The sequence below is a fragment of the Miniopterus natalensis genome, chromosome 3 (assembly GCF_054644295.1).
Source record: "Miniopterus natalensis isolate mMinNat1 chromosome 3, mMinNat1.hap1, whole genome shotgun sequence".
NCBI classification, from domain to species: domain Eukaryota; kingdom Metazoa; phylum Chordata; class Mammalia; order Chiroptera; family Miniopteridae; genus Miniopterus; species Miniopterus natalensis.
The window spans coordinates 81,254,574-81,268,576 of NC_142083.1; the positions used below are offsets into that span (position 1 = coordinate 81,254,574).

Here is a 14,003-nt window from a genome sequence, read left to right on the forward strand (position 1 = left end):
CCCTTTTTATGTGTACTCGTTGGGAAACATACGACATGCACCAATTTTTTTTTTCCTGTAAATAAAAAAAAATTGCAGAATCCTTGATGCCAACTCTAAAATTTAAGACATCCCTTACCATTTTGCAAATCAGTGGGAAAATAATGTCTGAGAAAGTAACAGGTTCATGATGGCAGGAAAAGCCCAGAATGTTTTGCCAGAGTTCTCTATCAAAACGTGTTACCGGCTTTCCGAAATATGATGTAGTGGCCTCTTTCATTTCCTAACTCGGTTTTACCTCCTGCCTCCTTCCAGTGCATATTATTACATATGTAAAAGGAGTTTTAAAAGTGACTATCACAAGGGTAGTTATGAGGAACAACATAATTCTTTCATAGTGCCTGGTACATAAGTCCCAATATTGGCCCTTAGCAGGTGGAGAAGCAAGGTTAGCAGGAAGAACAGCGGTAGAAAAGCCACCGGCCTAAAACTAGGGTGGCTTGATATCAGTCCAGATTCTGCCGTTAACTGCCCTATTCACTTCACCTCTCCTGGCCTCGGTTTCCTCATCTATAAAATGAGGGAATCATTAAAATCCCTTCCAGCTTTATAATCTGATTATGCCTCCTTGTGCTATGCTCTTTCATTCCCTCCAAATCTGAAAAATCCTTCTAAAGTCGACTGGCTTCAGTCTCATGAGATAATACCTACCCACTGAGGCTATTGTGAGAATATATGAGATAATGCATGAAGCATTTGCTCTCACAGAACCTGGAACATGCTAGGTGCTCTATAAATGTTAGCTGTACTCTCTAACACTCTTATTTCCCCCAGGAGAATGTAAGCCCCGGGACAGCAAGGACCTCGTAAGTCCTGTTCACTGCTGTGTCCTGAGCACCCAGGGTGGTGCCTGGCACACCTTGAATTGAATTGAATAGTCAGAGGCGTCCTGCCCCTTTCAAGGGTCCCTGGACAGTGTCCTCGAGGGCAGAATGAAGGAATCATTAAGATCCCTTGCAGTCGTACAACCGTACGACAGCTCTTGCATCCCTCCCATTCCCGAGTACGAAAGCCGGGCTGATGTCCTGACCCGCAATGACCCAGAAGCCACTTCTGGAACTTGGGCGGGCCTGGGACTTGGGCCCGCCTCCGTTGCTACCCAATAGCTCCGCCCCCGACCTCTGGAGATCCCCGGCCCTGATTGGCTGGGCTGCTGGCTCTCCCTCCGGCTCCGACTGCCGCCGCGGCCGCCATTGTGCGGCGCGGTACCCCTCGCAGGGTGCTCGTGCGGTGAGTGCCTTGGGCTCTTGCCCTTGCTTCTGGCTCTCCTGTCCCGGGAGCCCGGCGGGTTCGGGACTCCGGTCCGTGCCGGTGCGGGCGCTGGCATGTGGTTGTGGGAGGAACAGGGGGGCCTCCTGGGCCCCTTCTCCTTCCTGCTGCTGCTGTTACTGCTGGTGACACGCAGCCCCTTCAATGCCTGCCTCCTCACTGGCAGCCTCTACCTCCTGCTGCGCCTCTTCAGCTTTGAGCCTTTGCCCTCCCGCAGGGCCCTGCAGGTACTCAAGCCCCGGGACCGTGTTTCTGCCATCGCCCACCGCGGCGGCGGCCACGACGCCCCCGAGAACACGCTGGCGGCCATTCGGCAGGTGAGCGCCCCCGACTCCTCGCTCGCCGCCTGGGAGCTTGGACTTCTGCTTATCTTCCCGAAGGTTCCCCAGTCATCTCACGATAGCCCTCCCTCTACCCCGTGCGTCTGCCAGGAAGACATGGAAGTGGCCCTCGATCCCTTTGAAGCCTGGAAAGCCTCCCAACTTCAAATATTTATAGAACACAGCAAGTCCTTACGTTCTTGCTTTGTGCCGGACACTGAGCATGCAGTCACGAACAGGGCAAAAAGGGTCCCTGCTTTCGCAAAACTTGCATTGGAGTCAAGGAGACAGGCCTTAAGCAAGTAAATACATAAATGAGACACTTGAAGAGAGCGAGAAACGCAATGAAGAAGTAGGGTAATGGGATAAGGAATGCCTGATAAAACCACAAATGTAAGCGCTTTGGGCCAAGAATCTATAGATTAGGTCACTTTGTGGCTCCCTCTTACCTTGTGGCCTTTGTATTATACTTGCCATTTGTTCTGCTTGGAAAACTCTTCTTCTGGATCTCTGTATGGTTGACTCCCTTTTGTCATTATGGTCTCAGCTCAAATGTCAATATTCTTAGAGAGGCCTTCCCTAGCTGCTTTAGGACATTACCTTCTATTTTCTTTTTCAAAACAGTTGTCACTGTCATAATTTATTTGTATGTAACATGATTGTAGTCTGTTTCTCCCCACTAAAATATAAGATCTATGATCCTATTCTTTCTTGCTCACCACTCTCTCCTCACTGCTGATACATAGTATGCACTTAATAAGTATTTGTTATCTGGAAAATGCAAATCAAAATCACAATGAAATACTGCTTCATACCCATTAGGATGGCTATAATAAAAAACAAGTGTTGGTGAAGATATGGAGAAATTGGAACTTTCATATACTACTGGTGGGAAAACAGCCTGGCAGTTCCTCAAAAGGTGAAACAGAGAGTGCTGTATGATCCAGCAATCCCATTCCTGGGTATATACCCAAAAGAATTGAAACATAAAAAATTGTATACAAATGTTCATAGTGTTATTCATAGCCAAAAAATGGAAACAATGCCCTGCCGAGTGGCTCAACTGGTTGAACATTGCTGAGCACTGCAAGGTTGCTGGTTCGATTACCAGTCAGGGCATGTACCTGGGTTGCAGGTTCCATCCTTGGTTAGGGCATGGATGGGGGGCAACTGATCAGTGTTTCTCTCTCATATCCTCCCTTCCTCCCTCCCTTCCTCTAAGCATGTCCTTGGGTGAGGATTAAAAAAAAAAAAAGTGGTACCCTATCTAGTTTGGCTCAGTGGCTAGAGCATGAGCCTGCTGACTGAAGGGTCCCGGGTTCGATTTTGTCCAAGGACACATACCTCGGTTGCAGGCTTGATCCCTGACCCTGGTTGGGGTGCGTTTGGGAGGCAACCAGTCGGTGTGTCTCTCACATCAGTGTTCCCCCCTCTCTCTCTCCCTCTCTCTCCCTCTCCCTCTCTCTCCCTCTCCCTCTCTCTCTCTCTCTCTCCCTCTCTCCCTCTCCCCCTCCCTCCCTCCCTCCCTGCCTCCCTCCCTCCCTTCCTCTCTCTCTCCCTCTCTCCCTTCCACTCCCTCTGAAAAGCAATGGAAAAAATATCCTCAGGTGAGTATGAAAAAAAAAGTAGAAACAAAAATGTCAATCAGCTGAGGAATGGATACATTAAATGTGAAAGGAATCAGTAAGAGTAGCTGTCTACTTACCCAGCCCTGTTGATTGCCTTGAGTGTTTATGTTGCAAAATGACACTTCACATTAATATTGTTGATGTTTTTGTTAAGGCAGCTAAGAATGGAGCAACAGGCGTGGAGTTGGACCTTGAGTTTACGGCTGACGGGATTCCTGTCTTGATGCACGATAACACAGTAGATAGGACGACAGATGGCACTGGTCGATTGTGTGATTTGACATTTGAACAAATTAGGAAGCTTAATCCTGCAGCAAATCACAGATTAAGGTAAATTGTTGATTGTCACTTAAACATATCTTTTTTTGTTGTTGGAGATTATAGACAGACACTGGTACCTTCAAGTCACATCTTCTGCTCCAGGAGAGTTGTTTTGTTGTGTTTTATTTTGAACTGTCTACAGGTTTCCCAAGTAATAAGCAGGTGCCAGGAACAACAGAAAAGGATGTTTTTCATCTTTTCCCACTGAGGCCAAATTTGGCCTTAGAATTATTCCCAAGACAATACTCTTTCTAGTCACTAACATGACAATTACATTGTATTGTCATATAAATGATATATATATACGGGGTGTCCCAAAAAATGTATATATACTTTAACAGCTGATATAGCTCAATTTTGAAAATGAAATGTATTTTAATAAACACCCCCTTTATAATTATTCAAAGTGTGTGTATACATTTTTTTGGGACACTGTATATATATGTATATCAGTGCTAGTCCTATACGATGTTCCCCAAGAAAAGGGTTCTGTGATCAAATAAGATCAAACACTGTACTCTTGATGTTCCTCCTGGGAAATAGCCCATGTCAGTCAATTTTTACCTTTAATTTAGTGTTTCTCAAATATATATAACCATAGAACCCACACCCTTCCTACCATTAACAGCTATAAACACCTTAGAATTGGTATACTGGGCAATAATATACTTTGGAATGTGGTTATTTAAATCCCTCTCCTCTTGTTTTCTTTGTAATACTGAAAAATGTGTGCTTATTGTTGTTCATGTCGTATCATTTCTCTGGACAGTGATGAATACTCCTTGAGCACTGAGTATTGCACCCAGTGATTAAGTTATAGTTCTCCCTAAAAGATAATTCAGACTTAATTTTCCTAGGATCTGAAAAAAATTAAAAATCAGCCAAAGGAAATTATGCTTTAGTTTAGAAAGAATATTGATAACTTGAAAATTCTGAGTCCAGGCTGCTGGGATTACTCTTTACTATAGTAATCAGGTATTTCATAGCTCTGCTGCATGCAAGGGAAAGGCTGGTTTTAATGTGACAGTGACAGTACACATAAGATGTCAGGCTCAGAGTCAACACGTAAAATGAAAAAAATGCTTAGTGTCAGCATCACTCTTAAAATCCTTTATGAAAACATGATACCAGCGGTGGTGGGTGTGGCTCAGTTGGTGGTTGGTTCAATTCCTGGCCTGGGCATATGCCTGGATTGCAGGCTCGATGCCCAGTAGGGGGCGTGCAGGAGGCAGCCCATCAATCAATGTTTTGCTCTCACATTGATGTATTTCTCTCCCTCTCTCTTCCTCTCTCTCAAAATGAATTTGAAAAATCTTGGGGGAAAAAGGCATGATATCAATGTACCATCTTTATGTCTTTAACATGACTAGTCTTTATTCCATAATTGGAACAGGTTGCGTTTTTTTTCTTTTTTTTTTTCTTGAACACCAAGTGAAGTAATTGGCTTGTGTTTAGGTACCATGTTGTAGGAAAAATACTTATTTTCTCTAGAATTACACAATGTGGTGAGATGGTCATCCTGTGAGGGGGCATGGAAGCTAAGACTGGCCAAGGGAATAGCAAATTTATATATCTAATCTCTCACTCCAGGGCCTAGGCATTGGATAGAATGGCTGGCAGAATTGCTTGTACTATTTCCATGCTCTTTATCTTTTTTAAAGCCAAGATCTTCTAATGGAAATAATACAGTTAAATTAGCATAAGTTAAGTCATATACAGTGAAATTTTATTATGTGAGAAAAGCCAATTTCTTAATATATTAGGCACTTCCCTTTTTTTAATCAGGAAATTATGTATTAGAACATTATTTATTTTAACCACTTGCACTTAAATGAACAACAAAATACAGTCAACAGATTTATGTATTCCTAGGAATTTTTCCTGCAAGGTTCTCTTAGGGCAATTACAGTCTTAAAATTAAGTCTCTGAGTTTCTGAAGGTGGCGTATACTCTGCCCTTTAGTGAGTAGAATTACTAATTATATTACTAATCCAGTGGAAATCCAGTGATGTCCTAAAAATTAAATGATTTTTTTTGTTGTTGCTGTTCTTTCGTCAAGAATATCTGTACTTTGGTTAAGTTCATACAGTAAATTGTCCTTGGACTTTAGTGTGGTTAAGAAAGAAAGTTGGGGAAAACAATCTTTTCTTTTGTTTGGGAGACATTTGTTAAATATCTGTTCCACTAAACTTGTATTTTTTTCTTTTTCCTACAATGTACTATGCCTTTTCCCTCTCCGACAGGAATGATTTCCCTGATGAAAAAATCCCTACCCTGAGAGAAGCAGTTACAGAGTCCCTAAACCATAACCTCACAATCTTCTTTGATGTCAAGGGCCATGCAAATAAGGTACAATTTATACCATAGACTTCACTTTTTAAGAAAGACATCTTTAATTGTTAATCATTTCCAAAACTAAATAGTTTGTTATTATTATTCTTAAATTATTTTTATAGGTTATATTTGCTCAATTGAAGTATACAATACAAAAATCCCCGTCTGTAAGGAAAACCATAAATTATAGAATCTTTTAAACTTTTTAACCTTTGATGGAACCTTTTAACAACTCCTGATATTCTAGAACTAGCACAAAATAGAAGAGTCAGGTTTCTCTTATTTGCACAAAGCATTTGCCAAAGATATTAAATAAACAATAAGGAGGCACTTCTTGAACAGACTTCAAGCAGCCTTATAAAAGGAATTCAGGAGTCGGACACGACCAGTTTCATCTGGCTATTAAAGATCTTAGATGGACAGCTGTGGGTGAAATTTAAAGCTTCCGATAGCTAATAGGATATTTTTCCTTCACACAGATTTGTCCCTTCTGTATGATTTCTATCTCTTATGTGTATTTTTGTTATTCTATGATTTGAGTAGTTATACTTGTATCAGAAAATTACTATAATTTTTTTCAAACCTGTATGACTCCTAAATAAAATTTTGCTTACATCTTAGAACATACACTTTTACTCATAAAAATATATTGCAATGAAAGCATTGGGAAAATGTAGTTCAGATTACATTTGTTGTCTTATAACCAGCTTTTCAAGTACAAATACTTTTTTCAGCATTTGGACAACTTGTGTTAAATTTACCCCTAGTTAGCAATAGTTATAATCAGTAATGGCCATCTACTGGTTTAGAATTCTGATGATGTCAATTATTAAAATTAATTCCAGGATTCAGTTGAAACCAGTTGTTAAAATCTGAAATATAAGCCTCAGGATATATAAACCAGTTGTAGTAAACTCCTGTTTTTGAGGAAAAAAGAGAATGGTGCTCTGGTTCATTTATTTTTCTACTAAATTGATAGTTCTAGGTTTTCCAGTTGGTCTGCATCAGAATCACCAGGAATGCCTATAAAAATATGGATTTTTGGGCCATACCACCTAGAGAAGAAATTCTGAAAATATCTAGGGATCTAAGAACATGTATTTGTAATGAGCACTTCAGGTTTTGTTGATAATAAGGCCTATGTTTGGGAACCCTGATAGGTCCTACATTTTACCCATGGTGTAGTGACCTTCATGAAGGGGGTGAGGAGGGTTGGGGGAGAAGAAAAAACATATCTTTAATCCAGCTATTTAAACTTTCTCTTTGGGTGCTCAACAGATGGTTTGGGCAAGACTGGGTAGAACATAGTGATCCAGTTCACCAAAATGTTTGTATAAAGGAACAAGTGTTGGCAGCAAATAGTAGAGCACAGGAGCCAAGATTATGGATTTACTGCAGTGTAATCTTAACCTTGATAAGCTTCAGTTTCCTCATGAGTCTGTAGCGCACACTCAGTCACATTAGTGAAAGGGAAGCATTTCTACGTTCTTTTTTCCTTTTTGGAATCCATTTTGTTGTTAATATTTGGTGATAGGTATATGTCACTTTCCAAAAATTAGCAGTATTTCAAGAATTGTGATGTAGCAGCACTATATTCAATGGCCAGATCTATTAATTCGCTAGAGGATACAAAACGTCAATGTTTTAATTCTATCATTTCTTCTTTATTTATTAGCTGGACTACAAAAAGAAATTTCTGCTCGCCTTGGGAAGGGTTGGAAGACTTCCAACTCTTCCTAATTTCTCTCTTGTCCCATTGCTTCTGTCTTCATGTTCATGGTGGATGATGTTTCCTCTCAATCCCTTGGACTCAGAACATCTACCCTCTGTAGTTCCCAGGCTGGTGACTCATGCTTCAGCTAGGAAAAGCAGAGGGTGATAGAGTTGCGGGTATAAAAGGATTTTTCCTAGTGGTTAAACTAAGGTATAGGGAAAAGATTTTAAAATTTTGTTTCCAGCCTCCACTGGCCTACAGTCTGCCATACTTTCCAAAAATATGACAAAATGGGTGAGCCTGTTAGTAAGACAGTAAAGCAGTAGTATCCCAACTTCTTTGTCTACTGCAGATGTGAGTTTAAAATATACCCCAGTGGGTAGTGGGATCTACTAATACTCCTTTTAACATCCCTATATATAAGTAAACATCTCATTTATTTGATAGGGTTGTAATTAATATTTAATAGCTATTGCCTAAGGCTATTACATTTTAATAGACTTTAAATACCTGAATGTCTTTTGTTTTACAGGCTACTGATGCTCTAAAGAAAATGTATATGGAGTTTCCTCAACTATACAATAATAGTATGGTCTGCTCTTTCTTGCCAGAAGTTATCTATAAGGTAAAATACAGTATTTTTGTTGTATATAATATTATATTAGTTGGTGGTGATAATAGCAATGGGCAAAGTAAGCATAAGACAGATGCCTGTTAAATTGAACTGAATCAGTTAAGAAACTCCTTATTTATTAGAAATATATGTTTTTATTGATTTCAGAGAGAGAGGAAGGGAGAGGGAGAGAGAGACAGAAACATCCATGATGACAGAGTTGTTGATTGGCTGCCTTCTGCACGCCCCCTACTGGGGATCGAGCCTGCAACCTCCGGCATGTGCCCTGACCAGGAATCAAACTGTGACCTCCTGGTTCATAGATCGATGTTCAGCCAGTGAGCTACACCGGCCAGTCAGGAAATTACTCTTTTACATTAATGAGAAATTCAGGAAAGGGAATGTACTCACACTTCATTTTAAAATACCATAATTCCTTTTTAGCTCCTTTTTTTATGTTTATAGGCTCATTTGGATTACTTTGGTAAGTGTTCTCAGAACAGAAAGAATTATGTAGCTGTATGTCTCACTGAGTAACAGGAAAATACAGCTTTTAAAAAAAACCCTAAATTTCCAAGAATTTAAAATATGCATAAAAGTAGATAGTAGTCCAGTGAGCCCCTCTAACCATGATCCAGCTTGTTTCATCAATACCCCCCTTATCTTCCCCAGTGTTACTTTGAAGCAAATCCCAGACATCGTATCATTTCATCCATAAAAATTGCATTAAGTATTTTAAAATTGTCACCCTAGGATATGTTTAGAGAGAGGAAGGGGCAAAGAGAGAGAGAAACATCAGTCTGTTGCCTCTTGTGCATGCCCTGACCCGGGATTGAACCCACCACCTAGGTATGTGCCCTGACAGGGAATTGAACCTGCAACCTTTTGGTGTACAAGACAACACTCCAACCAACTGAACCACCTGGCCAAACATATTAAGTATCTTTAAAACGTGATTCCTTTAAAAACATAGCCACAATAACATCATTTCATCTTATATCATTAACAGTAAGTCTATAATATCAAATATGCAGTCAATGTATACATTTCATTTGTCTCAGAAATAGCACAAATGGTTTTTGTTTTTTACAGATTGTTAATGTGAATCAGGACCCAAGTAAAGACTACCTGTTATAATTTTAAATCTTAAACCTGTCAGATCCCTTTCTTTTTATTCCCCTTTGTGATGTATTTATTAAAACCAGGTTGTTCTGTAGAAGTTGCCCAAGTCTGGATTTTGCTACATGACACAGTTCAGCACATCCTTCTCCTCTGTGTATTTCCTTTGAATTGGCAGGGAAAGCTAAAGGCTTGATCGAATGAGGTTCAGTTGTTCTTGGCAAGATAATTTCACAGGTCAGGGTACTTTTCCATCAGAAGGCATGTAACGTCTGGCTGACTCTTGTTAGCAGCTGCTATTGATGCCAGTGGCTAGCTTTCTCAATTTACTAGGGGTTGCAAAATGTTAATATTTTAATTCTAAAATTTCTTCCATGTATTACCTGGAATAGTTCTATAAAAAGAAACTCTCATCTATTTAGTTACCCAATAGGCAAAAAAATGCTTAATCTTTTCCTTAATTTACCAGTTTCCAAAATAATGAATTGGTCCAGTAGCATTCTTCAACAGTGGCCAACGGAGCATACATTTAAAATTTTACAGTAGGAGTGTAGCCTGTTGACACATAAGCTGTCATTGAGATGAATAGGGTCGTAGAGCTTTCAGATATTTGGATCAGTGTTTCCCAAACTTACTTGGCCACAGAGGCCTTTAAAATGTAGGATATAGTCTGCAGGGGAGCATGGTGCACAGGCTGGCAGAATCCCCATTTCCCCATTGCCCCATTTCCCCTCATCGCCCCATTTCCCCTTTGCCTTCTTCCTATCCCCTGCCCCCACATTCTTCCTTTCTCTTCTCACATATTTCTCATCCCACTTCCCCACCTCCACCAGTCTGTTCAGCCATTTTCTCCAGAAAGGATCAAAAGCTAACCAGCCCCTCTTGAAATGATCTTAGTTCCATCCTCATTGAGTTCTAATTATCTCTGGCCAGAATTTAAATTGATATCCAGTTGAAAGTTTTTCTTGTAATATTATTAAAACTTGAGCCTGAGATTATGATTTCCTCTTTTTTTTTTTTAAATCCTCACCTGAGGATATTTTTTCCATTGCTTTTCAGAGAGAGTGGAAGGGAGAGAACAAGAGCAAATGGCGGGGGAGAGAAAGCGAGACACATCGATTGGTTGCCTCCTGCATGTGCCCTGACTGGGGCCTGGCCTGAGATTGAGCCTGCAACTGCGGTACAACCCTTGGCATGAATTGAACCAGGGACCCTTCAGGCTGTGGGCCAACGCTCTAACCACTGAGCCAAAACAGCTAGGGCCGATTTTCTCATTTTAAAGATAGGATTGCAGTTCGTTTAGGATTGTGAAGGAAGTGTTCTAATTTATACTTAAGTGCTTTACATCCATCACATTATTTTCTCTAAGTGTTTATGGTAGAGTACTTATTTATAAGAAGTGAGAGGTATTGGATTTACAATAATTATTTCATTTTCCAAAATTCTTTTTCAGATGAGACGAACAGATCGGAATGTGGTAACAGCTTTAACTCACAGACCTTGGAGCCTTAGCTATACGGGAGATGGGAAACCACGCTATGATACGTTCTGGAAACAGTCCACATTTATAGTCCTGGACATTTTGCTCGATTGGAGCATGCATAATATCTTGTGGTACCTGTGTGGAATTTCTGCTTTCTTCATGCAAAAGGATTTTGTATCCCCGTAAGTTGGATGGTGTTTTATTTCCTCCTGACACATTTCCTGAATGTACTTCTTGGAAAGGAAGGGTTGATGGTGGACAGACTGGATTGGTTCCTACCTGCAGATCCCACCGTGCCTTACTAAGTGGGAGTGTCACTAGCTTCTTAGGTGGGAAGGGTTCAGGCATGTTTTATTATTTCCAAAACAAGTTGATCAAATATTTTTGGTTTTAAGTGCATTTTAAAGAAAAAATAAATTTGCCCAACTGATAAGAGATTATGTTTCCCTGTGATTGGCTTCCTTTGGAAACCAACATAGGAACCAAGTCAGACCACAGTGAAGATATCCCGTGGGTGCCTAATTGACCTCTCCCATCTTTCCTCTTGCTCCCGTTCACTACAGGCTCTGCTCCATCTTTGCAAGAAACTTCTTGTTTCCTAACATGCTGGCAATCTCTGAATCTGTCTTTTAGCAATTTTATAGCTATGTGTTTCAGCTGATTATAATTTAAGTTTCATATTACTTCAGGCATGTATGCATTTCATTCAGTAAATATTTGGTAAATATGTCCACAGTGTTGCAAGGTATTATATTAAGAATCTGAAGATAACTAAAAAAAAGCCATGGTCCTCATGGTAAAAAAAGCCATGGTCCTCATGGAGTTGATAGTCAAGTGGAAGAGAGAGATGCTGATCAACTAAAAATTCAGTGAAGTACAGCTAAGACAAATGCTTTGTAGGAGAGAACAGTGTGCATATATAATTTTACCTTGCTGGGGGAATAGGGAAAACATCCCCAAGGAAGTGACAACTAAGCTGAGGTCTAAAGGGTGAGTAGCAATTGGTGGGGGGGGGCGGGTGTGGAGAGCAAGTCAGAAGGAGAAACAAAAGTGTCGTGGCAGGAAAGAGCCTGGTTCTTTCAAGGAACTGAAAGAAAATCAATATTCTGCAGCACAGAAAAGAAAGGGGGAGTGTGGTTTAAGATGAGGCCAAAGAGACAGGTGGGTCTAAGTCAGTCACGGCCTCCAATATGATTTTTTTTTTTTGTGGGGGGTGGGGAGTGTTCTTTAGCTAGCCACTGAAATGTTTTCAGCTGGAACAATGTGGAGGAGGTTCTCACGCTGGGTTTTGCAACACTCTTTGTGGTCTCAGTTAAGAGGCTTTTTCTGAGCACTGTAAGTACTCAGTGAGTACCATACTCAGTGATCAGTATATTCCTGGGCCATCTGGTCATTGTCTTAACAGATTTGTTTTTTTGTCTTTCTCCAGGGACTATTTAAAGAAGTGGTCAGCTAAAGGCATTCAGGTTGTTGGTTGGACTGTTAATACCTTTGATGAAAAAAGTTACTACGAATCCCATCTTGGTTCCAGCTATATCACCGACAGCATGTTGGAAGACTGCACACCTCACTTCTAGACTTTTCCCCCAGGGAGGAAACCACGGGTACAGAGATTGCCTGCTGGCCTCATGCAGGGATATTGAAAAACCCTTTGTGCTAGCCCAAGCCATGGGGGATCAGGTGGCCCACAGAAGCAATAATGGGTAGTTGCATTGTTACCTGAACCAAAGCAAAACCCAGTGTTGCCACAGTGCTCCATGGAATGCCTGAGTTCAACACCGTTGCTCTTGAAAATCTGGGTCTGCAAAAAGGTACAACAGCTCCTGCCCAGACCTCGCTGAGGCATATACCAAGACCCACTGAGGATAAGCACAGATTGAGTTGTGCAATGTGGGGGTGCAAATGCAGATGCATGGGAAATGCATGATCACTCAAAGTTGACATTTTAAAACCCGACACACTTATATAATTTATTTAAAGTATTTTTATTCCGCTACATTATCAATGTACTGTAGACGTCAAACTTGTGACTATACTAATAAAATCATTAAAAGGAGCACTAAGGGAAAACTGCGTATCAAGCATCAAATCCTAGGACATAAGGAATTTAGGGAAGCTGCTGTCAGCAGTCCAGTGACCAGGGGCAACAGCTTCAGTGTGGCGCAAATGTCAGGGAAGTCTTGCCACCTGCCTGAGGGATTGTTTATGGTACCTTGAAATAAGAACTACAGACCACTAGGGGGCAGAGCTGCACTCTCAGTCTACTCTGCACCAGATCCGAGACAATTCGAGGACATCTAGGCTTATCCTCAGTTTACAAAAGAAAACTAAAACCTGTGGAAGGGAAAGGTCTTCCCCAGAAAGGACACTGCTGGTGACATAGCAGAGCCTGATCTTATGATAGATAAAATTTGTTTTTTACTATTTGCCAGGAACTTTAGTGGTTTAACACATTATCTTAATTAAATCTTAAAAAATCTTAGAGGTACTTGCTTTTTACTGATGAGGAAACAGGCAGTGCCAAGTTAAAGTCAGTCACTCAAGGTCTCAAATTTCTTTGGTGCAATTGGGATTCAAATCCAGTTTGGCCTGACAGAGCCCCTGCTCTTCACCACGCCTCCTCTCCCCTCCCCTCCCCTCCCCCCCCCCCCAACCTCTGCCTGTCTATAAAGCCCTTGATTCCCAGCTTCTTCCCATGTGAGCTTCTGGAGGGTCTTATTGTGAACTTAAATAGCAATATTTAAAATAAAGTTGAGTCTTTAAAAAATTGCAAAGCTGTCTTTCTCTAGCTGCCCCCACCCCCCCCTCTTACAGCCCACCCATAGCCTTGATCACAGGCCCCACAACTTAGTCATGACTTCCCTCCTGAGTCCTAGTGGGTCACCAGCCTCACACTTGCATCAGGCAGGCCACCAGTCCACACAGCTAGATGGCAGTGAGAAGCAAACCCTTGCTATAGTTGGTGTTGGCAGGGACAGGGACGTGTAGATGGGGTTTGAGACAATTTTCAATTTACAAAAAATTTTCTTTAAAAATTATCAGGATAAAGATTAATTCAATAAATGCAACAGATACCAGGGAACTGCATATAATTCCATGTCACGTTATGACTAGAGTGACAAAGAGAACCACCCAGAAATTCTGTGGCCTGAATTCCTCCTGT

General features: G+C 41.0%; 1 protein-coding gene across 1 annotated transcript; it reads left to right on the forward strand.

Annotated features, from left to right (window-relative positions):
* The first annotated feature begins 1,246 nt into the window (after positions 1-1,246).
* GDE1 (glycerophosphodiester phosphodiesterase 1) lies at positions 1,247-13,607 on the forward strand. Its single transcript, XM_016196274.2, has 6 exons — positions 1,247-1,625; positions 3,411-3,586; positions 5,821-5,926; positions 8,158-8,250; positions 10,811-11,022; positions 12,270-13,607. The coding sequence occupies exons 1-6, from the start codon at positions 1,365-1,367 to the stop codon at positions 12,415-12,417; spliced, it is 996 nt and encodes a 331-aa protein (XP_016051760.1). The 5' UTR covers positions 1,247-1,364; the 3' UTR covers positions 12,418-13,607.
* The last annotated feature ends 396 nt before the right edge of the window (positions 13,608-14,003 follow it).